Source organism: Hetaerina americana, unplaced genomic scaffold (genome assembly GCF_022747635.1).
Source record: "Hetaerina americana unplaced genomic scaffold, ioHetAmer1.1.p SCAF_5, whole genome shotgun sequence".
NCBI lineage: Eukaryota > Metazoa > Arthropoda > Insecta > Odonata > Calopterygidae > Hetaerina > Hetaerina americana.
In genome coordinates, this window is record NW_027287095.1 from 55246976 (window position 1) to 55274607 (window position 27632).

General features: G+C 37.8%; 1 protein-coding gene across 3 annotated transcripts in view; it reads right to left on the minus strand.

Moving 5' to 3' along the window:
* The window catches only part of Vmat (Vesicular monoamine transporter), a 218034-nt gene that overhangs the window by 3789 nt on the left and 186613 nt on the right, over positions 1-27632 (minus strand). For all 3 annotated transcript variants that reach the window (XM_071591764.1, XM_071591765.1, XM_071591766.1), the window contains 10 exons: positions 16137-16298; positions 14558-14729; positions 12992-13050; positions 12002-12085; positions 11307-11489; positions 9969-10070; positions 8047-8221; positions 6611-6662; positions 6330-6513; positions 1332-1465 (listed from right to left, as the gene is read on the minus strand). In XM_071591764.1, the coding sequence (XP_071447865.1) occupies positions 1332-1465; positions 6330-6513; positions 6611-6662; positions 8047-8221; positions 9969-10070; positions 11307-11489; positions 12002-12085; positions 12992-13050; positions 14558-14729; positions 16137-16298 (1307 nt within the window). The remainder of the gene's footprint in view (positions 1-1331; positions 1466-6329; positions 6514-6610; positions 6663-8046; positions 8222-9968; positions 10071-11306; positions 11490-12001; positions 12086-12991; positions 13051-14557; positions 14730-16136; positions 16299-27632) is intronic.

Here is a 27632-nt window from a genome sequence, read left to right on the forward strand (position 1 = left end):
AAAAATTCATCTGTGAGGACTGTGGAAAATTATCACCACGATATAGAAAAATATTGACGATTAAAAATTCAAATCACAGAATTTAGAAACCAAACCAATGAAAAAAATGAATTACTACATCAGATATGCAAAGGACACTTCAATTCCGCATTTTACATACTGCTCACCCCTCAATAAAGAAAACGCATGCATTCCTGTAATTCCTATCCTATCATATGTTAAGTCAATCCAAATCTATAATTATGTTAGTAGGAATTACCAACCCAAGTATTATATATCCTTCATTAATCATACCTTAACTGAGCTAAAAACTTAAAGGGAGTCACAATCACTTTTGCCATCGGGATCTTCTATGCTGAACTTTGAACAAAATCAGTGAATAATTGAAATAAAAATAGAATAAATTTTAAAAAATCAAGTCAATAAAAGATCGAAATCATAAAAACACAAATATAAAAAATCAAGCAAAGGAAGTAATTTTGAAATAATTTAAACATTTCACATAAAAATGATAAAATTAATTACATATTACGATATGAATACCAAATAATATTATTCTGGAGTAAGTATTCTAGTTTTGTAAGAGAAATAAAAACGAAATTAAAAAAAATTAATACTCACAGGAAATAATTAAGATCCAAAGGTGGATACGAGGATATCACGAGGATAAACCAGATTTTTAAAATAATTCAAAAACCTTAGATTCTATCCAACATCGGGTGTGCGGTACACATTTGGGTGTATTTATACCTATACGAGTTTCCAGATACATTTAAAAAAGTCCAATGAGGCATTAAATAAGATTTAATTTTCAAATTATTTCAGGGTGTTTATGCCTTCATAAGTTGACACTTCGCTGTGTTTATTTAAGATCCAAGACATTTTTATTATAATCAGCAATTTAATTCATTGTTGATATGTTTAATATTTTGATTTTTAAAATCCTTGTCGTTATTTTTTTAGTGCTATCCAGTGACTTTGGTCAGTAAAAGTACGATTCAGAAGTATTTCAAATATGATGGTGAAATAATTTCTTACGAATTGCGTTACAAATGAATTTTGTGATACGGATATATTGTAAAATAAATACGTTTCAACTGAAAGAAAATGATAAAGTATCAAAACTTTTTTATTGGATCAATCCCCAGTAAAAAAAACTGGGAGCGCAATCTGCACACATTCGTGATACCCTATTAAATTCTCTCCTAACTTTCAATAAAAATATTATTCCTTCATTGTTCACAGGACTAAAATTTAATACAGAAAAGTTATACTCGGTGAGCCCTGCCTGCTGCATCTTGAGTTCAAACTTAAATTACTATTAAACGTACCTTATTTTCGTCTTTGGTGGGAGGATTCTTCAGCATGAACATCATTGGAGCATAGAGGAAATTCAACATCGCAATCCCAAATAGCACCCACTCGAAGCCAATGCTTTTCACTAGTGTTCCACTCATTGCTGGTCCTGGAATTGAAAAAGTAGTAAAAATGTTATCTTCATTTCGACATCAAAAATGAGACTAGCTTTGTCTCTTTAAAGATGGATGAACGAACGAAAAAATCGCAAATTGATGAATTAAGGCCGGAAGCAGAGTTTTTAAAAGGAATACCAAGGGATACATAAAAACCAAACTGATGAAAAATTAATGAATTCCAACACTTGGATTAAAATACTGCGTTTTAAGAGGAAGTAGCCAGTTGGGGAGTGAATGCTTACATCTGAATTTTGTACCATGCATTCTTCACCCACACCTCTCCCTTCCCTTCCCCACTCCTCACCCTATCGGGACACACGCCTAATTAACGTGGGCGCAAAGGATCACTTGGGACGTGGTGATTGTACTTTGGGTGCAACATTTAGGGATTAACAAAACCGAAATGTAAAAGTGATTCCCTCTACCCTTCCCCACGCGTTCCCTGAATACTTCTACAGCGGAATACTTAGCAAAAAAACAGGTTATATATAAATCTTTGAAAAGTTATGTCTCATATAAAGAAATGTTATTCTTTATGTTCAGAACATATTGGTTTGGATTTATCATGCAGGTCTGAACTTATTTTTGGATACTTATTATGAAGTTAACCTTGCTTAAAAAATACAAACTCTATTTAACCATTTGTTAAATAAAAAGTAAATGCATGCCATTCGAACAAGTTGATTAAAATGACAGCATTTCCCCAGTTATTTTTTATAATTTATAATTTTTATGTTCAATTTGTCCTCAGTACTTTGAGCGCATCAGAAGTTACTCACAATGTTATTCCCTTCATAAAAATGAGTAAGTGAATGTAGCAGAAACTACGCCTGGAAAACATCTTTTTCGATGTTTTTCAAAGCCATTAAATTTATCAAGAAACATTAATTTAGTTTCTCCACTGTTTCGGCCATTCGACATTTCCGATATAACTCAAGGTACCAGTAACATGCGTAACTGCACCTTCGAATTCGACATTAATAAGATCGTACGATCAATACTCGTAATTGAAGTCCTTCCTTTATATCTTCTATACTATTAGTGAGAGTATAAAACCTGTTTTCTACTTAATATAACTAGAACTATGATGTGATAAGATGGTGGGTCCCATGGCCGCGGATGGTAAATCTCTGCAATTATTTCTTCAAAGTTCGAAACAAAACAACCCCTTTAGGTGTGGAAAATGAAGAATTAACTGCGAGATGACAATAGCGCTTGGGTGCCTCGAATCAATCAAAAGTCTCTGCACGCCAGGAAACTCATTTTTCCGAACCCTGCCGGGTCCTGGCAAACTTTGTTTTCCAGTCTTCATTTTCCTTCGGTCCTCATTCGCGGTTCTTTCATTTTTACTATCACCTAAATGGAGCGATGGCATTTTGAGGTGTTTAATTGAACAAAGTGCTGGTCTACCTTATGAGCCGAATGCTACAGGCCCTTACTTTGCTTAATGAAACCCTTGCCACACCCCATTTTTCTTCTTCAGATACCTATCTTTACCAGACGTTGGCGATTATGTGGACTAATTTAACTTTGTACATATCTATCGGGAATAGTTCTGTGGCTGTCATATAGGACCAGGTCCTTTCATTCTTCAGCCATAAAATTCTCCTCTATCCGACGTTCTTCTTTCCTCTTATCTTCATCTGTAACTGCAATAGATTATAGCACTGCAATAGATTATACCCGTTTTCAATTTTCATCATTCGCCCTAGGTATAATGTTTCATTGTTTTTATTATCATTCCATAGGGCATTGGATCAATTTCCCTTCATATCAGGGAAGGATTAGCCAATGGAAGAGGTGACAAAGCAAATGGGAAAACCATACCCGGTAAATTGTAGCTTTGTTCCAGGAACACAGGCAGTAATCCGAATTTACATATATTTCGATCCGAAGAGTAACAGTAGGACTTAGTTATTTCTTTTTGCAATCAAACTCCCTTGCATGCTATCATCTGAATTTTGTAATGCATCTCTGTTTACCATGCCTACGTATAACAAATGTACGGTCATCAGTCTTCCTCTAGATGCTTTCCCTTTCATCGCATTTCTAATAAATTCATTATTTCTCAAAGGTGTACCCAATCCATCTGGTTCTTCCCTTCCTTATAATACAAGAAGGAAGACACCTGCAAGCAGGAGGGGACTTATTGGTCACATCCTGCAGCACAAAATGGAATAAGTCAAAATCGGCCCTTGTCAAAAGAAGACGGCATTCAATAAGAAGGGCAACTTTAATCCTTAGGCTTCCGCGACGTCTATCTGGTGAAGGATCCGTGCTATGTCCGGGAATTAATGTCGCGTAGTTGCGTTTATGGACAACCGAATCCACGATCTCATGCATGAATGCGTATATGAGATCAAGTGCACGTGTGGGAAGTCCTATGTCGGCCAAACAGGGAGGACCATTGGATGCAGGACCAAGGAGCACCAAAGGGCCACAGATAGAAAACAGTTCCGACTCTCGGCAATTACCGAACATGCGTGGTCGGCACCCGGACACACGATTAAGTTCGACCAAACTAAAGTGCTGGCTAGAGAGAGGGATTATTTTCCGAGATTTATAAAAGAGGGGGAAATAATGAAGAATTCTGATAATTTCAACTGTCAGGACGGCTGCACCATGACTTCCAAGAGGGAAAGAATGATTCCCATTCGCCATCAAGAAAGAACAAATTCAGAGAGCTCCGGGCCAGTCAGCGTCTCCTATTATATTCGAGTATAGCAGCCGAATTGCGATGCAGATCACTTAGACCTGAAGAAGCCTCCAGAACTGGGGGCGAAACAGTTGTCCATCAACACACTTACGCGACGGTAATTCCCGGAAATAGCATGGATCCTTCATAAGAAGGGCAACTTGTTCATCTCCAACCAGATAGATAGTCCCTCCAGAAAAAAACTGGAGACACTCGTGTTGAGTGTACCTCTCTTTGTAAGTGACTCTCGGGAAGAAGAAAAAACTGAGAATGGTAGCATCTGAGATGTGGTACTATCGTAGAATTTTAAATATCCTCTTTGTTGACCATGTCTCAAATAAGGACGCTCGGCGAAGGGTCGAGGAGGAAAGGCCTTACCCATGGAAGATGACAAAGAAAAATAAAATAATGTGACTGGGATACCCCCTCATATGGCACGCTTGAATTGAGTCAAGGGCTCTCGAAGGCTCTATGAAAAGTAAAAACGAAAGGGGAAATTCAAGGTTGGCATGCATAGACCAACTAAAGAAACATGTCAGCCCCATTTACAGAGCGCTGAAAAAACCAGGAAGGAGACGGAGAAAAGTTGAGAGCTGCTGCTAATCAAACTTACAGCTGAAAACAATGGTGGTGAGTTTAACTGAAGGAGATCGAGATGGGAGGTATTGCGGACAGAAGAAGGCCAAGGATGAACTAGGATAAGCAAGCAATGGAAAATGTCGGCGCAAGGAGCTCTGAGGCAATCAAGAGACGTAGGTAACAGAATAGAATGAACTGTCATGAACCAATTCTCGGACTGATGATCTGTAAAGATGGTCATCCATATGTGATTTTTCTACTTTGGTGCATGCTTCCTTATTTCTCAATACATATGTAACTTTGATATTTAGTTTCAATCTCCAGCATTAATTTTCTAAGGCTACTATTATTCCCAGGTATACTTTACCAAAATCCCATGTCTCTAATCCATAGACTGCCGCCCTCTACTCTTTCATGCATTGCTCTCTTACAATGCAACAATTTCAGAGTGTAAACATTATTCGTCTTGACCGAGATTCGTACCCGGATCCCTCGATGTCCGGCCGAGTGCTTTAGCCAGTTAAGCTACAGAGCCTAAGCCTGCGAAATCTCTCGCAGTTCCTTGGCACTTGTCAAAGGCAAAACACCGTAGTGTTTAAAGTTGGCCTTGTGGGCTGAAACGTCGTGGACTATGGCGCTTCACGCACGACTACGAATGACTGTGACATTGTATGCGCGGTATTTCGTCACATCTTGTTCACATAAATGCCCCAAAATTTCGGAGTGTAAGAGGAGGCCTCGGTAACTTAACTGGCTAAAGCACTCAGCCGGACATCGAGGGACCTGGGTTCGCATCTCGGTCATGGTGAATGATTTTTCCCCTCTGAAATTATTGCATGGTAATGCACATTTCGCGGATGACTCCTTTGAAAGTTACTGTCGCGGCATCTCCCGCAGTTTCTTTGAATATTGCTCTCTTATTTGTGAAAGTTCTTCTAGCATAGTAATTGCCTCCTTGTCCTGGCTATTCTCCATTAGAGATCCGCAGAGCTTCCATCTCATGCTTTGCTTTATCCTAAATATGTGACGGATTTTCTGCTTTATCTTCTCTTTATATGCTTGCAGCTTTCCTCTTCAGTATGCATACTAAAATTTATCTTTTCTCCAATTTTATTTTCAAGCAATACATCTCAACCTGCTTAGTTTATTTGGTTCAGTAATCCCATCACATCTTCAGGAGTCTCTGCATTTACTGCCATGTCATCACCGTAATCACAATGAAGATTTAAGTACGAAATCCACTTACTTATGTAAAATACATCAATTAAGGAACGAAGTCCTTATGCCTACACCTTCATGCAATCTATCTACCTATCATATCGAACGATAACGTTTACTGGATCAAAAATAAATCCAATCCTCGGATCAAAGAAAGCGATTTTTCATTTACAACTATGGCGAATAGAATTGAAACTCGGTTGAATGCATGCGCATCACAAATTTGCCTTCTAAGATGACCAAAATTAAAAAAAATATGGATGGATGACAATATGAATGTCAATATACGAGTAATCAAATTAAACTCAGAATAATTGAATTGCAGGATTGTTTTTCTTTTCAAAATACTGAAATCTACTTACCCACAGCGTATCCTAGGCAGAATGCAACGTCTCCAATTGCATAGACACTGCCATAAACGGCTGAATGACGGATATCAACCAGAAATCCCAGTTCTGGCATCATAGAGCTGTCCACCATACCAATAGCGAAACCAAGACCAGCATTAGGCAGGATCAGCTGTTTGATGTCACGAGCCCTTGGGATCTGTTGGAACAAAATTTAAATTTCGAATGTCGAGAAATTATCAAGCAATCATGAAAAGACTGAGTATATGCGCTAGGGAAGTGAATTATGTACTTACCACAATCAGGCAGAAACCAATAATGATAAGGCCAAGGAGGGCAGCCAACCATCTGTAAATGAATGGGATAATGTATATGTAAATGATAAATGGTATTTATGTGAAAAAGCATTGCAAAAGCCATTGGATTTAGTGTGACTCCATATTCATAAGTATAATACTAATGAAAAATGGGTCGCTGAACCAAATCATTGTAAAGTCCAAAATCATTGAGCACAACTCCATAATCATTAGTTAAAAACAATTAATTAAAAGGTTTTTAACCACCAATTAACGATAAATACAGTTTTAGGGGAAAAAGTTGCTATTAACTGAGGGTAGTTAGTTATTAACTTTTATTCCCAGAAAATATTTTCTAAGCAAAACACTAAAAATAGATAAAACACAATTTTTGCACTCTAATGGACACTGACATTTTTTTGTTATATCTACTTGTACATTTGATTTGTCTTCCCGTTTTATTATTTGGGATTGAAAAAGAAGTTACTTTAGTTTCATCACTCCCTTGAAACATTTTTTGTCATTACGTATTCATTTCACACCTATTAAATATTTACGAAGTACCCCTGTTACACAGCTTTTTGCTAGTTCGCGGGGCATATGTAGATGAATTAAAAGAAAATTAACAGAAATATATTTTAGTAAAACTCTTCCCTTAACCTTTTTCTATTTACACCAGAGGAGAAAATACTTTCATCCCCTCTGAACTGATTTTGATATACCTCTGGTAATTTTAAGCGTCTGCATAATAAAGAATTTTTTCGAATGCAAACTAAACGAAAACATTTTATTCAAGCCAATAAGGTATATGTATATGCTGTCTTGAATGCGATTTTGTCGTAATTTAATTTATTCCTGCGTGAATTGTGTATTTTTCAATGTTCTGCCTTATAAGATATTTCCAGAAAGCCTGGATGCAGAAAAAAAATAAGAAATAGAGCAGAAGAAATACTGAGTGATACAAAAAAACAAAAAAAGTGAAAAGAGTAGTGAAAGATATCAATGCTAAAAGTTGGAAAGGAAAGACGACGCTAGCTGAGCCATGAAAGGAGACCTTGGAAGGATGGCAAATCTACGTATAGAATACCACCGGAAAACATTTGTTGCTTAGATCCAATTAGAAGATCAAAACTGTTCCATGGGAATCTCGGGGGGATGGGTATGATTACCTAAACAATATGCTGGATAATTGGCGTCATGGTGATTGAGTATTTTAAAACATGATCGCCACATCCCAATGAATAATGAGAAGATGATTAGTCATTAAAATGAGACATGATCACAAATTGAGTCCCCAAATCCACAGGATGTTTCTGACCACGGGAAATGGAAAGAAAAGGTGTTTTTGGTATAATCAAATACTGTTGTTTTCACTAGCTGAGGAGGCGTAGCTATGCCATGCACAAAATGGATCGTAACCCACGTCTTTCCCTTACCTTCCCATGCGATGTCCGAGGGGCCCGAACAGGTTGGTCCCGATGAGGTAAGATATGCTGGCCGGCAAGAAGGCCACGCCCTGCTCCCATCGGTCTGCTCCCATGGTGTCCATCATCCAAATGGGAAGCGAGGGCTCCAGCACGGCGATGCCCATGTTGGCGAAGGTGATGGCTCCTGGAGGAAATGGGGTGCTGAGTCGAAAAACTCTCACCGAAACAAGACCAAGTTTTTGGCGAGAGAATGAAACACAACTTTCGCAAACGTCCAGAAATGATCAATTGAAACATTTTCAATGAATCCTAAATCCACGAATCACAAAAAAGAAAAGGCTTTAAAAAAATGATTCCGTGGCAATTTCAAATTGCCATTACTCTTTATGGCTCACTTTTTGCTACCAATATTTTGAACACGGATCTGTACGCGCGTGGATTATCTCGTCAAATTGGCACAGTACCTATTCTAAGCAAAAGACAGCAACTTTTGGGAGGAATATGAACTCATTGAGGTCATCGTATGGGGTAGCAAATGTTGAATTTTTCGCTTTTCATTCTCTAAAACGTGGCGCACGCGTGCTAGGATAGTGGTTTAACTTCAAGCTTCGCATAATCGAAGTAACCGTATCGATTCATTAGCTGATTTGGGAGACAAATTCTGTCATCGCTACCAAAAAACTGATCTTTGATTTTTTTTGGACAGTATGTCACTTGCTTGTTTCAAAGGAAATTCCTGGTGTAAGTTTTTGAGAAAACTTTATGCAATGCTCGTTATGCCGGAACACGTTTGACGTGAAAATTGGTTGCAAATAGATACCAAACTCCGATAAACTGGCACTTTTTTTTGGCACCTGGCACTGGCCTGCTTTTACACTCTGCTGAATCTTCCATAAATTGCTCAAAGCTCCCAAAAAATCTATTCGAACCGTAAGAGGTGGCTTTCTTAATAGAACCCCCATTCTCGGGTTAATTATTCAACAGTTAATTCGTCAAATATAGTCACTCATGTTTTCTCTATCGCTATTCATAATCATTGGCGAAAATCTTATTAATTATTTATTTACGGGAATAATGCATGCAGAATTAAAAAATTCTAGTATTGCATTGTAATTTACTCCAACATTTGAGATTCATCAAATTAAGTATGTGCCACGAAGAGCACACTTGGATTCTATTACTGCTCTCTCCCATAGTACCCACATGCAAGTTATAAGCGTTATCTTTAACTTATTGTTGTACTCGTCGGTGCCAAGAAAAACGTTCAATGTGCGCAATCCTATTTTACCACTTTGGTGGCCCCAACCCCATCCACAGCTCGGAGCATATATCTGATCTACCTACAACAAACTACGACGATGGCATGAAGAACCTCAAGCTCTTTAAAGCTCCATCTTCAATCACTGACCTCTCCACTGCTCCTATTATAATAGATTTATCATGAATGACCTCAGCTGATTCGGCGCTTGTGTCCCGCAAACGTATTATACGGGTTCATTGCTCATTTCTTAATGGAACCCCAGTGAAAGGTCAGGTTGTGAAAGTTCAGAATCTGAACAATGTTCCTAGTGCCGAATAAACGTGAGAAAAATCTATTTTTGTGACAATCTTTCTAACTTACATTTATAACTTTCCGTCCGTCTTCACCCAATCACCATGCGGCTTTATTCCACGCGCAATGCTAATTTATAACCAATTAAGTTCTAGAGAAAAATCACCATAAAAATAATTCACATTTAATTCCTTAAAAAATTTGTTTTAGAAAATTAGAGGAACACAAATGAATTTCTAGGTTTGAAAAGATTTTCCAAGATTCAGCTGCAAACATTAATTTTAAATGGTGATGATTGATGATACCAATGAGCTCGGAGCCGACAGCGTTAACAGTTTTTGTTAACCCTTCACCGTATGCCTTATCGATTTTCACTAACCTGCGGCGACGCAAATATAAGGGTCCATGATCAATGCCTTAAGAGACGGAGGGTCGGCTTCTTGCTTGACCACCCCTGGCTGCAGCATCAGCAACTGCAAGACTGAGGGTGAAGAGGAACACACTTCAGTATGTGCATGTATTTAGGGATACGCCAGTGGAAAAAATAAAATAGTTCAGTGCAATAACATTTAGGGAAACCATTAACTCTAGCAAAATATAAAAGACTTTTCGTGTAAAATTGAGATTGATGGATGGAATTAAACTGTGAAGATTCCGTTGGCGGAACAGAGAATAATGTACCGTAATTGGAATATCTTCTTGATACTATATTGAATATTCCCTTGAATTGGGGCGTCGATGAAACTGAGTTGCTATAGAGTGATTAACAACTAACAAATTATGTGGAGTAGAGCATGAACTAGTCGATGTTAGTCCTTTACATGGGTGAACGTCGTAGAAGAAAAAGTTTCTTTCAAACTCTCCTTATTTTTCGTGATTGAACGATAATGAACTTTCTAGTTATTCGTTTTTTCTTGTTATACTCACTGGGTAAATAAAAAAGTGCGTACATGCCTGAGGTTACGGTTTGACATGTACGTGAGGTGAAGGGATTAGTTAATAAAAAAGGAGATACCGTCGCCAATCTAAGAATAGAAAAGTAATGATAACGAAGCGTGCAAAGTTTGCTTTACTCTACTTCGGACAACATTATGTGAAATTTGATTCCACTGCATAATTTTCATGGGGTACATGAAACATTTTTCCCATTACACGTGAGGTACTTGGGATTTCAGTTTTTTGCTTCTCAAGAGAATAGTTAGAGACAAACTTTAAGCGACAAGAATCACACTTCAGTAACTTCCTGATGTTTTAAAAGCAGTCTCGAAAAAAACATGAAGGATTTGGGATATCCAGGTGAGTGCTCTTGAGTTAAGTCATCTTGGATCTTCTAGGTCAAGTACTCAGTCGTCGGCGTTTAAGTTTACGTGGATCTTCTAGAAGGTTATGTACTCAGTCGTCGGCATTTTGACGACCGACTCCCGTCATCGTGTCCCCTGGGCCCTGGCGGGCGCATCGAGATCTATAGAGTTTATTTACATAACCTCTGGCTTGAGTCAGGTAGCTTCTGATCTACCAAAGCCAATTCACTTCAATCACTTGTTATTTTAGGCAAGAAACATAAGGAAACACAAAATGACAGTTTGGGACTCCCTATTAAGTGTACAAAAAAGAGAGGCGAAGGGATAAATTGCGAAAAATTTTCATCTCCTCAGTCGCCTTCCTTTTCACCTGGGAAGGAAAGGGGATTCACGGGCGGGGTGCATTTGAAACTTACGTCCATCCCCGAGCGCCAGTGCTGAGAGCACGAGGAAGGGTGCACTCTTTCCCACAAACTCGTACATGAATCCTCCGAAAGGAGGTCCGATGAGGACGCCGAGGGCCAGGCCTCCCAGGGCGAAGCCCATGGCGTTCCCGCGCTCCTTATCGTCCGGGTAACGCTCAGCCAGCATTCCCATGCCTGAAATGAAGCACCCATGGAGTTTATTAAGTTCTCCAAGTAAGACGGGTATTTAATAAAGGTTTTTCGGCATTCAAACATGATAAATACACCTCGAATGGAAGCATTCCTTCATTATTTCGTTTAACATGTTTTCATCAAAATGAAATAGTGAGAGCCTCGAGAAAAGATTCATCATGATGGGAAGATTTCAAGGGATCATTCAATATTACCATTGAAGTTCAAAATTAAAAGAATCACTGCAGGGACGTTTTTGCATCCACTTTGCCAAAAAGATTTAAAAAGATTGCAATTTAGGTGGAAGACTGAAATAATTGCTCATTATATTTTAAGAGACAAAATTCATTGATAACTAGGGAAGATTCAATGGAGTAACTGAAAAACATATGAATTAGCTGTGATTCATAAATTCAAAGCCTACATTACGAAAAATGAACCCTTGAATCCTGCTCATATGAAGGAAAAAGTGGAAATTAGATTGATGATGAGAAATTGCTTGTTGAGTTACGTACCGGAAACACTGGAGCACGATGATCCAATTCCTTGCAAAGCTCTTGCTATCAATAGTACACTGAAAGAACGTCCAAATGCAAATACTGTAAAGGAAAATATCAAAGATGTTAAACTAAGTTTACTGCTTTCACTGTAAAACATTTTATGTTCCATTATTAGGTAATTATAAAGCAATCTAATTTTATTGCCCACCAAAAGTAATAATATTATCAATTAAAGAAGAGTAAAACTGAAAGTCATCAAGAAAAAACAGCATAAAATGAGAGGCAAAGTATATACGAGGTCTGTTAATTAGGTAATGAGACTGATTTTTAAAAATATTTTTTCATTCGAATAGAATTACAATTTTATATTGTCACCCTGACAATAACTTCCTTCTGAAGCAACACAACGCTGGAGACGGTACTCCCCCTCCTCTTAGCAGTGCTGGAACTCCGATACTGCAATAACCTGGTCGGTTACAGCCGTTCGAATGTTTGAAAGGTTTGGCTCGTATTACAAACTTGTTGATAATAATTTGGTAAGGAAAAGATTATCGTTTGATGCGATTAATTTCGATATGATACGCGGGTCTTTTAATTAATATAGCCTTGGTAATCGCAATAATAATGTGTTAGTACTTTTTGATAGGATTTTTAGAAATTATTCATTACATATTATCGGGAATGCTCCTCTAAAATTGTAAGTGCTACGGTAAATTTTGATCAACTTAAAAAATAGAGTCCTAAGTACTTGAATATTTAATATAATAAGACCTTTGTTCTGAGAAAACGATATTTATCTGTCAGTAACAATAGCTAAAATATATGGGAGAAAAAAATCCTATCTCTCGAAATTGTGATGTATTTATGAGCAACGGCAACTCATATTAGGGTAATAAATATCATTTTAATGATGGATTCGCGACTTCATGAGACTTTTCGAAAAATAAATGCATTATAAAGGAATAAATACTCGACTGTTCATAATAAATACATGAATTTACTTACTGAGGGTTGAGAGGAACATTATGATGAATCCAGTGAACATAGGTATGCTGTACCCAATCCTGTAAAGAGAAAAATCCATAAATTAGTTACACTGTTGATATCCCGGTGATTTCATAACAAAATGGGATGAATTACCAAAATGTTTCCCCATAGACTTCCCCCGCTGTAGTAGAAGTTCATTTTTGGCCACAAAATACCCTAGATAAAACTATAATGCACTGAAAGATTGAAGTATGACACATTGATACCCAGAGAATTATCGAACCCAAATGGCAAATTTACAGTCCCTGTACTTCGCCATTATATTGGCGATGCGTTACAGGAAACAAAATTGATATTTTTCTATAAAATGTGAGAATAAATCATACATTTTTAGAAGCAAAAACTTTGCATGAATCAGGAAAAACAAAGCCATTAAAAGTAAATAAAATGCTGGATAAAATTCAGTGAGTGACCCCCAATTAAAAAAAATTAGAAATGTTTCCGAGAAATGTCAATCCCCATCCATGAACGAAAACGCCTTTTACCAGAGATCTCAGTGGAACATGCGTTTTGAAAGAAACCACTTTCACCTGTTGCATGCACCCTGGTCTTCGGAAATATTTTGGTTCATACACTACGAATTTCCCGTATATGTGTATTTTAAGTTTAGGGAAATTCGAAAGATGCTTCCAATATTTAATTAAATCACTGTGAAATAAGTATACTATATATTTTGCTTCTAGGCTTTCAAACGCTGAAATTGAAAAACATAATGCCTTTTATAGACTTATAAATACAATGCACACTCAGAGTGAAATTTAAGTTATCTATCCTCTGCAATAAATAATGGAAATTCCATAGTAAAAAATCAATGCTTTTCAATCAAGCCATTATCAATACTGCAGTGAAATATGCGTCTCCAAAGGAAAAAATCTGGTTAAGAATCTGATACAAATAAGTATTAATTACCGTTGGAAAGTACTATATACTTCGTCCTTCGAAATGTGGATGCATAGAAATAAAACAGAATAAGTTTCATTTTTCAAAGGTAGATCTACTACACTTAATTTATTAAAATAAAGATATTTTTTTGCACACCCTATGCATGTATAAAACGTGTGAATAAAAAACATAGCTAGGTCAGCATATTCTATGCTAGTATCAACGTGAAAAAATTAGCTCGGTGATATTTGCACCGTTGCAACCCTCGAAGAATTGTTACACCTAATAGCAGTAATTCCAAGGCGTAAATAAAAACCACAATGCAAAACATATAGTAATGAGAATTTTATAATGTAATTGTTTAGTTTTCATTACAAATAATGCATTCAAATTAATTTATTCATTATTCAGTCAAGCAAATTACTTTTTGCAATAATATTAGAGTGTTTGTCCTCGATTCGAATTTTTTCTCGATGATTACCCGAGGTACTAATTTTATTGAGGATCATCACGTGTAAAACCAGGAATATTAACAGTAAAATAAATCACAAACTGTAGCATGTATTATAATCACTCGGTTAACACTCGTACAAATGGCCGAGGGAGATGGAGTTATGGAGATCAGATATAATGGTCACTCACTTGTGCGTGAGGGGTCCGACGAAGGGGTTGGCCATCAACTGGACGAAGGCTTTGGACGCGAACATCACCCCGACCTCCATATTCTCCTCAACGAGGTCCTTGTGCCGCTGAAGTCGTCGCTCTTCTTCCGGGGACAGCGTCGGGGTAAAGTTGGTCGGGGTGAAGGGGCTTCCTGGCGGGAAAAACGGGGAACGAGAGATACTCATTTCCTGAGTCATTTATTGCCCGACAGAAAAGGAAAAATACAGCACAGGTGCAAATCTTGCTCGGGATGAGTCGATTGAGCTCATTTCTTGGGGAAAATATCCCAGATAGGAAGGTAGGCATTTGATATAGTGAATCCCTCGACAATATGGTCACTTTAAACCACTTAGAGTCCATTAAATTTTCAGGAAAAATCTTATTACTTAAGGAAAAATTGGAAGTATGCACCCCAAAATCATGATAGTACCCCAAACCCATGAAATATGAAAAGTACCCTAAAATATGATAAAAATCAATATATTTTAATATTATTAGAAGTTAGAAATACAAGTTTATTTAAAAATTACGATTATGTTGCTGAAGTTCTCGGGATTATCCCCAAGAATATGGAATTAGTGTACATTTAACCTTCTTAAAGTTCTGGATTTAGAGTGTGTCCCAGTTACAATCGAACATTCGAGAGAAATTAACGGAAGATACTTGGTCTAGCTGAAATAGTATCACTTACATTCCACGTATCAGAACATAAAGCACATTTCCATTTTTGCAGCATATAAAAGTTATTTCGCGGAGTGTCTTTTTTTCGATAAGTAGGTGCTGTCCACGAACTTAAGCCAAAACTTCCATGATAAGATACAGGAAGTTATGGTACTGCATAACCACTAAAACACTGCACGCAACATACAGGCCTGTATGTTGCTTGCAGGGGTTAATCATTTTATGTCCATAATTTGGACCCTACCATGTCATCAAAGAGCGCTTAATACCGAAATTAAATTAAAAATTTTTCACCACGATCTGTCTCTAATCCTTGATATCTCTTTTTCGGTGCAGAAAATCGCTTTGATAAAATGGCATATACGCCCGAAAGTTATGCAAAAACATTGCTCTATAACATTGTCCGATGTATACCTTACAGGATAAAATAGCGATATACCTTGGAACATCATTCAGGTAAAAGATTACTTCCATAAATAATTGAATTAATAAAATTGGGCATTGTGAAATTAGAGTTAAATTGACACTTGCTGTAATGACCGCATTAACTGTTTTTGTGCATGAAAGTAGAGCCAAACCAGCTCCTTCGACTGGGCCCCCAACGGCAGCCAAATGTAATACCTGTATACATGCGAAATGCTTGTACGCCAACTTGGAATGTTGTAATTGGAATATTTCAGTGCAAGCAAATGTTCAATGTAAATATTTTAACATATACAAATTGGATTCGAATATTTCAACGCAAGTAATAGCGTAATAGTTCAGCAACTTTTTTTCATTTGAATGTATTATCTAATGACGGTGTTGAAATTTTGCATGTATTATACGGACTCGCTGAACACATAATATAATGGACAGACATCCATGATTCACTCACCTGCGATGAATAGCAGTGTGGTATTTCCTCCTTCCGTGTCATTGGCGCCAAGCCCACTTGCCGATGGCGGGGATGGCGTGGTTGCAACCGGTGGTGGCGCGAGCGTAGTACTCGATTCATTGGGGTGCCTTATTGAGTACAGGAACTCTGGTATGATCGGCACTGTAGAAAAATCGTATGTTTAAATATATTTAATTTAGAGAAAGAAGGTACTTAACATCCTTCGCCAATATACATTAATCGATTCAAGGGACGGGGCTCATCGTACGTAGGGGTTAAGGGAAAGGCTAGATTTAAACAAAATCACTGGCAGATTCAAATACTTGTCATTTCCTCCCAACATGTAAAAATATATATTTATATTTAATAACAAATTCACATTTATACAAAAGTGGTTGGTGTCCTAATACCCCTTACTGCTCGCTCTTAGGGCGGCTTTAGGGTTTTTGTGAAGCTAGGTGTGGATAAAATCAAGATGTTACATACTTTTTAGATTTTATTATGATCCTCCTGGTCACCTATTCAATAGTTACGCAAATAATGAATCCCTCCTGATATTATATTCCGATGTACATCTCAAGAGTTTTGCAAATTGGATTCAACAATGTCTAACTCAGTGTTAACACTGCGAGATGTACGAGATTACGTAATACAAGCCGGAGCATGAAACTCATAAAATTGGTATTCTCGCTGTTCCGTGTAAAACCAGTACTGACTCAAAAATATTTCACCTTCAAATTAAATATTACTTTCTCCATGGCGTCCTTTGACACCCGCCTATCGGTACCGCATTATTATTTTGAGCATGACCTGACATAATAGGCAGTCCATTTCTCATTTACTTCAAAATGCTAATCCAATAAATTGAGATATGTATGTATAATTTCTGCATTTAATTTCTTATCGCCTGTTTTGAACAGTCAAATTTTGTTTATATTTTTTCTGAAGATCAAATATTCATCTATTTTCTGTGTGGCATTGGTATTGATAACATCTGAGGCAATATTATGAAATTGGCGTCCGCTGGCAATGCCTCACGTCAGTGAGCTACTAACAACTCAGGTATCCCGTAGAGTATTGCTTCTTTCATAAGCAATTTTTCTAGAGAATCTATTTATCTTGTGGAATGAATGCTGGTGGACATCAAGTTAATCTAATCGACTTTCATGGCTAAGAAGGAAAGTCCTCCAAGCGCTAATGTTACTGTCGGCAAAACAATGATGTTTCAAATTTGGTTACGCGTAATTAAAACACTTAACTATAGGTGGGAAAGCGACCATATTCAAGCCAACTTAAAACTTTGTAGAGAAGAAACCTTGATTTTGTTCGGTACCTAAGTTTGCAACCTTTGAGTTATGCAGAAATAAATGTTTACGTTAATTTGATGTCTCCTGAAACAGAATTCTCTCATTCGGCTCAGCGCCTGAATAGCCTCTTGCGCCAAAATGAATCTTTAACTTTTAACCTTCCGATTTATGAGCAGATATATTACTGGAAGGTTGCAGAAGACGAGCAAATGTTATCAGTATAAGCAATAATGGTAACATAAACAGCTGCCTGTATTTGGAAGCGGAGCAAGAGAACGAGCTCAGACGGATTGCGTTTCGTAAGCGCTTACATTTATCTCAGTGGCTTTTCCCTTCCCCGTCTCATCTTTTATTCAGGGAGTCGTGATATCTTGGCAAAAACACAATGGGATCGAACAACGCTAGAAAGGCGATGTCGGCTTTGCCCTCTTCTTCCCAAACAGGTCATGCTCACCTCATGAAGTACTGGAACTATTGAAGATTTACTTTTTACGAATGGATGACGTATGTATAGTTATTTTTATGCTGGGGTGAGACAGTATTTTCCCTCATACCAAACGGTTATTAGCATTTTCCAACATTGGAAAACTGATTTAATAATCAACACATGAAAAACTTGCTTAATTGTTCAAAATTTAATTAACTGACAATATTAGTTTTTAATTTACTTGTTTGTAAATTTTCTTGAATGAATATAAAACTCCAATAGCCGTAAACAGTGTTTACGGCTATTGGAGTTTTATATTCATTCAATACTACTAGCCGTAAGAGCTCAATTCTATCAATATTGTAAATTTTCTGTTGATGAGCTCTTCAAAAGATCTCTTGTTAATTTACAGAAGCGCATCTGAATGTCATATTTATGGGAATTGCTACGGATACTAATTTGATACACAAAATATTAATTATAATAATAAAAATGAAGCCGAAAAAATAAGATGAACTGCACTAAAATTGAAAAAATCAACCCTAGCAATACAGTGTCTCATGCCATTTGAAAATATATTATACCTAATCATTTAATTAAGATTTATATATTTTTCAATTTTCATTCACAATTTTAAGAAGTCATTCTGTGTAAAATGGGCATTAAAAAATCAAACATTATTCGGAATAAAATTCAAATATAGGTAAAATTTTGAAATTAAAATAAATTTACGATTAGAGATCTGGATGACAGATTAACTATGACTCGTAGTTTAAGGAGGATGTTGATAGATCTAGTGTATCAAGGAAAAGAATGTTACAATAAATAATTTATCTGAAAGATTCTTTTGGCCAGAATTTGAGAGGAATGACATGGTTGATATACCTTGGAGCACTTTTATGGATTGCTTGAGATCCGAATGTCGAGATATGAGAGAGGGATGAGAAGGGTGGAAAATGGGAGATCGAGGTGATAGGCTTACAGCTCGCTCCATTATCTTAATGGGGTCGCATTCCCATAGGCAATCAAGACTCTTGGATATCACTTTCGTTCCTTTCATAGATGATGATCTAATTTTTTATTATTTTCATTGTACTTTTCAAACTTGATAGCTCTTGATTTTATTTTGATTTAATTATCAATTTCCTTTCTTATTTCAGAGGAAAATGTGGGATAACTGTCGAGAGTGCAAGTATCTTGTAATAATTAAAATAAAGATGGATAATAACATGCGTGTGTATATCCTACTTCGTCATTTATAGCAATGAAGTTATCCAATCGTGTACGGCCGAGATGTCAGTATGGATGTAAAAGGATGAAAAATAGAAAAGATATTTAAGGGTAAGTATTATGATTGCAGATTGTTCATTGCCACCCTTACTAATTGTTCGCCTCAGGAAAGAGGAATTTCAAAATCTACTGGTTATAATGGTAAGGTCACACGATGAAGCCTAGGCAACTAATCCTAGAAGATCACACAATACCGGTATTCCAACCAGGAAGCTGAGCTAGGATTCCCTAGTAGATGCATAACCAACCGTCTTACTCTGGTTAAATATTTTACTCATGTTTATACATATTTTCTCAATTTATAACCCTTTTTAGATCAGAAAACAAAGCTGAAAGGATGATTGATGTGGACAACTAGATTTTAATTTCTTCTACGATTGCCATTATATCGTCAAGCCTTTTTCGATTCACACCCTTTATATAAAGCACTACGTTTACAGATTTAATTTTCAGAGAATCTGTCTCCCGTGCTTCGAAGATTCTCGCCTTCAAGAAAGTTCCCGTCCTCTGGTGCATACTTAATGCTCACTCAAAAGGAGAATTAAAGAGAGTATAAAAACAAAAATTCCTAGTCTTTAAATCACCTTTAGGAATATCACGTCGCGTGCAACATTTTCTTACTGATACAACATTGATGACTCATGTAAATACGTAAAAAATTAAGCCTAGAGGCGGAAAAGAAAAGTTGAAAGAAAAAGTAAGCGTAGGGTACAAACAAAGAGAAGTTTTAGGGGAAAGATGCCAGAACGGAAGGGAGCCGGCATTAAAAAGGTAAACGTAATAAGTCAGCATCAAGTCATTCGTTGAACAGAAATTCCAAAGATTATTTCATAAATTGTAATATTGAATTTCCAAAAAACTTAGAGGCACATATCTAATTGAATCTCTTCTACGTCAATCTCAACAAGATCACGAACGTGAGAGATACTTGTAATCCCAAACGCACGATTCAGCGGAAAATATTTCATAATACAGGCTGACAGTAAGGACTGGAACTACCTGCTAGGCTCGAATAGCCTATTATATGGTTTTACGGGCGATAGGCAAGAATTTAGTGAAAGATCCAAACCCTTTTACATGTTAGTCCTTTTCAAAGCTCTATTTAAATTTAAATTATTGTGACGGGACTTCAGTTAAGGAGTATTTACGTTCATGTCAATCGTGTTTTAATGGTTACTTTTTCACACTTCTCAGATATTTAGGAAAATATGTTCTTTGCCTTAACCGACATCATATTTTACATTTATGAAGTCAACTGTCCAGAAACAATGAAATATTTTTTTCAGATACTCCTCCATTAAAGTTTTTGTCAAGAAGAAATAACAAAAAAAGTTGATTATACTGGGCTCTAATTCAGATCATCAGCGCGGGTAAGTAGAGCGCAACAGGAACTAAAAAAAACCAATTAGATCTATTTGAAATAAAATAAAATTTTGTTCATCAATAACACCTGGTCAGAACTTTTACTTAAACTACAACTCGAGGGTAACATATGGCACACAATGTTCCGGGAACCGCATAAAAATATTAGTTTCTTGGGGATAGTAAGCCAACGCATCATAGAGCAATTAGCAGGCACATGTGCGCCTCAGAATTTCCGTCCCCAATGCTCCGAGGGTCCGAGCGTTAAATTTAACTCGGCGCCGGGGCGATTTAATTCCAGATTCCACTTACACTTCGGGTCGCAGAGCCCGTATGGCCCACGCGAAGCAACCCACCCGGTGCCCAGATTCAACTTCATTCCCAAAAGGGGGCTCTTTTAGCCTTTTCCACATCTCAGATCTAACTTCAAATTCGTCCTCCTCCTCCCCAGTTATTACTACCTTAAGCAGTCTAAACCCAGAGATGTCGCTTGTCAGTTGAACCCGAAAACTATCGTAGCACGTTACTATCTTCTAAAGAGAACTTCCAGCTCCAAGACACCACACGAAGGAAACCAATTTTTCCTCACAATAGTTCTTTCTTCAGCACCACATAATATCTAACTTTCTACGTGGCGTCTATTGTGCCTGTTTCTTCTATTTTTCTTCAGGGCTCACTAAAAATTCTTCCTTCCATCGCGTACTCTTTCGTCGTACACCTTACATCAAATTTAACCAAGCTAACAACGTCCTACCATTTGCCCAATATTTACAGCGCTATTCCGTTTACTTCCAATCCGTCCAGCTTATCTCATCCTCCCTTATTATATGTGAAAACATAATTGGAATCAAATTATCTGATTTAAAATAGAGATTTTTTTCTCTTTCATGAAAATTTATACATGTGTATCCACACAAGGAAAAATTTCCATACATCTAATACTCCCAACTAATTTTTGCCGAAATTTGAATAGAAATAATATATTACATGTAAAAATCGAACGTCAAATAGGAATTATAGGGCTCATTTCGTAGGAAGTACCACTCTCCGCGCAATTCACACTCATTTACGTAGTGCAGGACAACCGATGTACTCGTATTATTTCCTGTGCGCCTGAGGTCCCTCATATTGTTCTGATACCTTGAAAAGCACTACATTGGTATATGTGGGGTGTGAAAATGACCTTCATACGCATTTCAGCCCAGGAAATTAGCAATAACCCACTCGCACACTAAGATTTTCTATTCCGAGGTATCAATAGGTATAACCTTCTACTAAGAAATCTTGCATATACTATTAAGTACGTGATTGTGAATTTACGAATTTTATTTATATACGAGAAAATCCAACGAGTGAGTGTTCATTTCGAAGTCTATATTTCTCCCTGTCCTTTCCTCAGCTTCCCTCCCCACGGTATCCATCTGCCACCTCTCGTGCCTCCGAAGTGTTTATGCGATCCCCTGGAAAGGGTGTGACGAGAGCACAATATTCACTCTTCTGTCTCCCTCACCTACACTCGGCGACCCGGAATCCTCTCCCCGACCACCCTTGCCTTTCCCTCCTCGAACATCCCCTCACATTTGCCCACATCCAGACCCCTTCCCCTCACGACCCCTTTAACTCCATTGTTTTTCCAGCAAATGGAATCGAACGCCCCGAGGGTGGATGAATGTGAAAGGGGGAGGAGGAAGGTGCGCACTTCCCACCATCTCCCCCCTGAATCCCCTCTCTACTCCACCCCCACCCAAGTCCTCCGTTTCTTCTTATCCCCCTCTACTCCCGGGAGTTATCGCCTTGATAACCCTTAAAAGCCAACTATCCACATGTTTTATTCACGAAAGAAGGGGAGGAGGAAAGAGCGAAGGGAATCGAGCATGAGGAGGCCTTCCGACCCGTTCCATCCAGTCCCCTTCGAACACTCCCTCCATTTCCCACTCCCGCAAACTTCCCTGTACGAGTTTCGCGCCCTCGGCGGCTCACTGCATCCTCCTCTCCCCCGCACCTTCACGCACAATCCTCGAAAATAACCGTCTCTCTCTCTGCTCCCCTCCCACCGATCCCCGGTACCTTGCTCTCCTCCTCACGGGAGGAGGCATCCGAATGGCTCCCCCTCCCGCCCGGAACCTCCCCATCGCCTTCCCTACAGCCTGCTTCCTTCGCCCTCATCTGTCTTGTGCATCCCTCCTCCTCTTCGTCCTACAAACGCGGCTCCTTCCGAGTTCTCTGCCTCCCTTCTCTCACCCTACTCCTCGCGTCGGGAGCCAACACGAAAGATCTGAGAGTCGTCCCGGGTCGAGAACGTTTCCTTTTTTCTTTATTTTGTTCCCCGTGCCTTGTATCTTTTTTACCTGCTTCTATATAAAAGGTCCTTTTTAGGATTGGAAATGGGGGAGGGATATCAATCGCCCTTCCGACCGCGAATCCACCGAAAACCCCGAGAAGCCGGCTTGACACGCTTTTACCGGTGGTCAGGGGCTAAGATTAGTGCGTTTCACACCTTATTATCCGTTTTTGCGCTCACTATTATATGCGTATATCACTTCACTGTATCACAAAAAAGCAGTGTAAAAACCTGTTCAACACTGGGAAATAATGCACAAATACATGTAAATGCATAAACACGTGATAAACTAAAAAAATTACAAAAAACGCGATATACTCGTATGTGCACCAATATTAATGATAATTATATTTTTTATCATAATCTTTCACAAGTACAAGTTGGAAAAAGTGTCAATGCAAAAGCGATAATTTCAAATATTGTCAAGGCGAAATTGAAAATGTAATAAGAAAGAAAGCAGTAGTATTTTATTAACAAAAGAATTTCTATTTGAATATCAGTATCGATCTACTGAATCGCAATCTCAGCCGTGAATAATGCGAATTAAATATACATGCAATATCTCCTCTACCTCTAAGGTAAGTCATTTCACATTGGAGATTATTATAAATGAGCTTTATTCTTCCAGGAATGCTCTAGGAAATGTTATTACGGGGATATATAATCTTTTCTCAATGTTAAAATATAGTCAGGTAGCCTGAATCAATGTATTGATCATGAACTAAGCCTCGCTGAAAGGTTTGAGCTGTAAGAGATATGGAATGGGAAAGGAAGGAAAAATAGCTGTATAGAAATAAATACAGACGAAGAAGTATTGGATAGGTTGATAGAAAGTAGGAATATGAAAAAGGCAGCAGAAATTGATGGATGCGTTACTGAAAAGTTGCCGGAAGACATAGTCAGGCAATGGGGAAGAGCGTGACCAAATTGAGTATTTTGGATGACATGAAGGGTGACGAAATTAAAAGAATAGTAAAAGGTGCAGCAAAGAGGGAAAAAGGTGATATTGTTGTTGAAATTAGTTATAAAAACGAGCAAAAATATCAGATGACGACCAAAAGTTACCATCAGCTCATATAGCTAGAAATATGAGCGTGAGAAATTTCAAATCAAGCCAATCACCGTGGGTAATCAGAAATGATTTAAAACACAAATTGAGTATTACAACTTGCCAAAATCTAAGCAGAAAAAGGCAATTTTAAGTCTGCATGTGAAAGATGTAATTTATTATAAGACAAAAGTTTGGATAAGTGAAACAATGACAGGTTTACCTGTAGCGTCGAAAGAATAATTGCCAAAGTAAAGAGATAGTTGGAGAACAAGAGGTACGGTAAGCAGCGGATGATGAATTTGTGTAGCATATGATAACGTTCAGAAATCATTTCACTATATTTTCAATGACAGATTCAGTAGAACAAATAAGGGCGTTCTCCGTAAAGCCAAAGACAGATACGCTGCGGGAGAAAATATCGTCGATAGCAATGAAGAAACCTGAACACCCAAACTAGATAACTCGTACATAGCAGTAAAATAGTTAAAAAGTAGATTCTCTCACGGTTTCAATAACAACTGTTTTCTGAGAGAAAATATTCGGGGAATTAATGATTCTCAGTTTTTAAACGAATCTACTTAAAATCCGCTAACATTTAACAGCAAGTTGATGGGTGGGATTAAAACAATCGGTGCCGCAGGAAATATTGCATTTTGCGAGTGAAAGTGCATTACTCTCAACGTGCTGTGTACGGAGGTCACGGCGCAGGTCAACTCCCAGATGGATAAGAATGGGTGCGGTTATCAAAACCGCCGCTAAACCCTCTGAGGACGACCGGTTGAAAAAATGCTGAGTGAGCGCGGGCATTTTCGGTGGCTTTCGCCGATGGACTCAATTACGGTCCATCCTTTCTCCCCTTGGTCCTTTATCGAGAAAATGATTGGAGTAACATCGTGGTCCTCATTTGCATTCTATCATAATCAATTCCTATATAACATGCCTTATCCTGTCTAGAAAGTACGGCAATTGTCTGTTTGGTCGTCGGTTTCTAGTTATTATAAATGTATATATACTACATGTATTATACACATGCACACACATACCTACCTACCTACCTATCTATCTATCTATATATATATATATATATATATATATATATATATATATATATATATATATATATATATATATATATTATTAAGTAATCTACCGGTTAAGGTAGGTTTTGGATGGACTTAACTACCAAATAAATATTTTGTGACTCCTAACAGAACACAATCGAGTAACCTTACTCTACAAGTCCCTCTTCATCTCTGTGTACTTCCTTCCTCCCTTCATCCCGTCCAAAATTCCTATCCTTTTCCAGCCCTTTCATCATTTGCCTAATGTTCTCTAATATTCTCCCTTCTATTACAATCTTTAACATCCCACTGCCGATCAGTAGGCCCGTCATCCATTTTTCCTGCCTCCTAAGGATTTCTCCCAACAATTCCCTCTCCTCATCTACCATACCTAGTACTTCCTCATTTATTTTCCTTTCGGTCAAGTTCATCTTCTCCGTTCTTCTCCACACCCACATTTCAAAAGCCTACAATCTACTTCTATCATCCTGCTTCAGTGACCACGTTTCCGGGCGGTACATAACTACGCTCGATATCAGATTTTTAACTAGTCTTTTCTTACTAACTTACTAACATTCTTACTGTCCTTAATTTACTTAACGTCCTTATCATCAACTCCCTCCTCCTTGTGAAAGCCTCTTTGCCTAGAAAAAACTCTTCTCCTAACGTCCCTACTACTTGGCCCATGCTGGTCCAAAATACTTCCGAGATACGTAAACTGTTCTGCCTGATCTAGTTTTTTCCTAATTATTTTAATATTAAGTTTTTACTTTCTCTTTCTGGAAAACTGCATATCTTTTGTTTTAATCATACTGATACATTAATTATCACCCCATACCTATCGTACTGTATTTCCAATTCACTCGGTGATGCTTGCAACCCTTTGACTGGCTGACAACATAGAGCTTGATCATCTGCAAACCTAACTGATTTTACTATTTCCCCTCCGAATTCCATTCCTACCTCCAGTTCTTCCCATGCCTCTTTAATCATTTCCTCTGCATACAGGTTGAACAGCAACGGTGATAACGGGTAACCCGGTCTTATACCTCTTCCCAACACTGCCCAACCGGACTCTCTGTTTCCCACTCGCACCTGAGCAGTCTAGGATATGAACAGGTTGCGGATTAGACTCCTGTCCGTCTAATCTGTTCCTATTTTCTGTAATATACTCATTAGTTTTTCCCAATTCACTCTATTAAACGCTTTTTCGTAATCTACGAAACAGGCAAATACCTCCTCATTGTGCTCTATATTCCTCCCGATTAATAATCTCATTACTGCAATGACATCACGCGTACCTCTTCCCTTCCTAAACCCAAACGGATCATCCCCTAAGTAATCATTTGCCCTACTCTCTATCCTTTTGTTTATGATCCTGAGAACAACTTTAGCTCCGTTTGATATGAAACTTATTGTCCTGTTGTCCTCACATGATGTAGCCTTTACCTTTTTCGGAATAGGAACTACCTGTAACACTGATCTCACAAAATCTTCCACCCAGATTTCTTCCTCATAGATACTACGAATCAGCCCAAATAGCCTCTTCCTCCCACATTTTCCTAAAGCTTTTAGTAGTTCCACAGGAATCTTATCCACCCCCACGGCCTTATTTAGTTTCATCTCCCTTTATGCCCCTTTAAAACCCCTAACCCCCTCATCCCTTACCCTTTCCTCCTGGGTGCGCACACGCACACACACACGCACACACACACACACACATATATATATATATATATAAATATATATATATATAAATATATATATATAAATATATATATATATATATATATATATATATATATATATATATATATATATACAAATACACACATACATATGTATATATATGCATACGTGTATATATACATGTATAATGTGTGTGTATAGAATTATTAAGTCAAGGCTTGTTCAAGGGTTCCGGGCCATATTTTACCGGAATATTCTTAAATATTCAATAGAAATTTCTTTGGAGTCTTCACCCTCCTCAAACACCCTTGAAGCCAATCCTTTTGAAGGTACGATAAACCTATATTCAACTTATTTATTGCTATGTGATGTTAACTGAGTACTTGCATGTCATCATTAAAAGAATAAAACGTAACAGTCTCGAGTACTGCCGACAGAAGTGAAAACTTAATCTGGATATATGACTCAGCTATTTTTGGGTTGAATTAATATTTAGGAAATTCGATTCTCTCGACTATTCCATCAGCCCCCACCCCTGGAACAGTTGACCTTTTCAAACAATTTCTCAAGATCGCGGAAATTCATATACATTCAGACACACATATGTGCAGCTGCGATCGCACGGGCAGCAGCGTATACGCGCGTAATCTGGCGTAAGGATAAGAGAGGGGGTTGTCGCTGTTGTTGTGCTGGGACGCGCGGTGGCTCGGACGAAGCCTTGAAACCCCCGTCTTTTATGTCATGCAATAATGCACAAAACTATGCATTTATGTAAAAACGGTAAATAAGAGAATCAATACAAAACAGATGTGTGTACATATATATAATATATGCATATAAATCTATATACATATCCATATAATATTTATTCTAATATAAATTATGTACATATCCATATAAAATTTATTCTAATATGGGGATCGAGATGGTGCGGGGGCTAACGTACTGGCTTCCCACCCAGAGGGCGC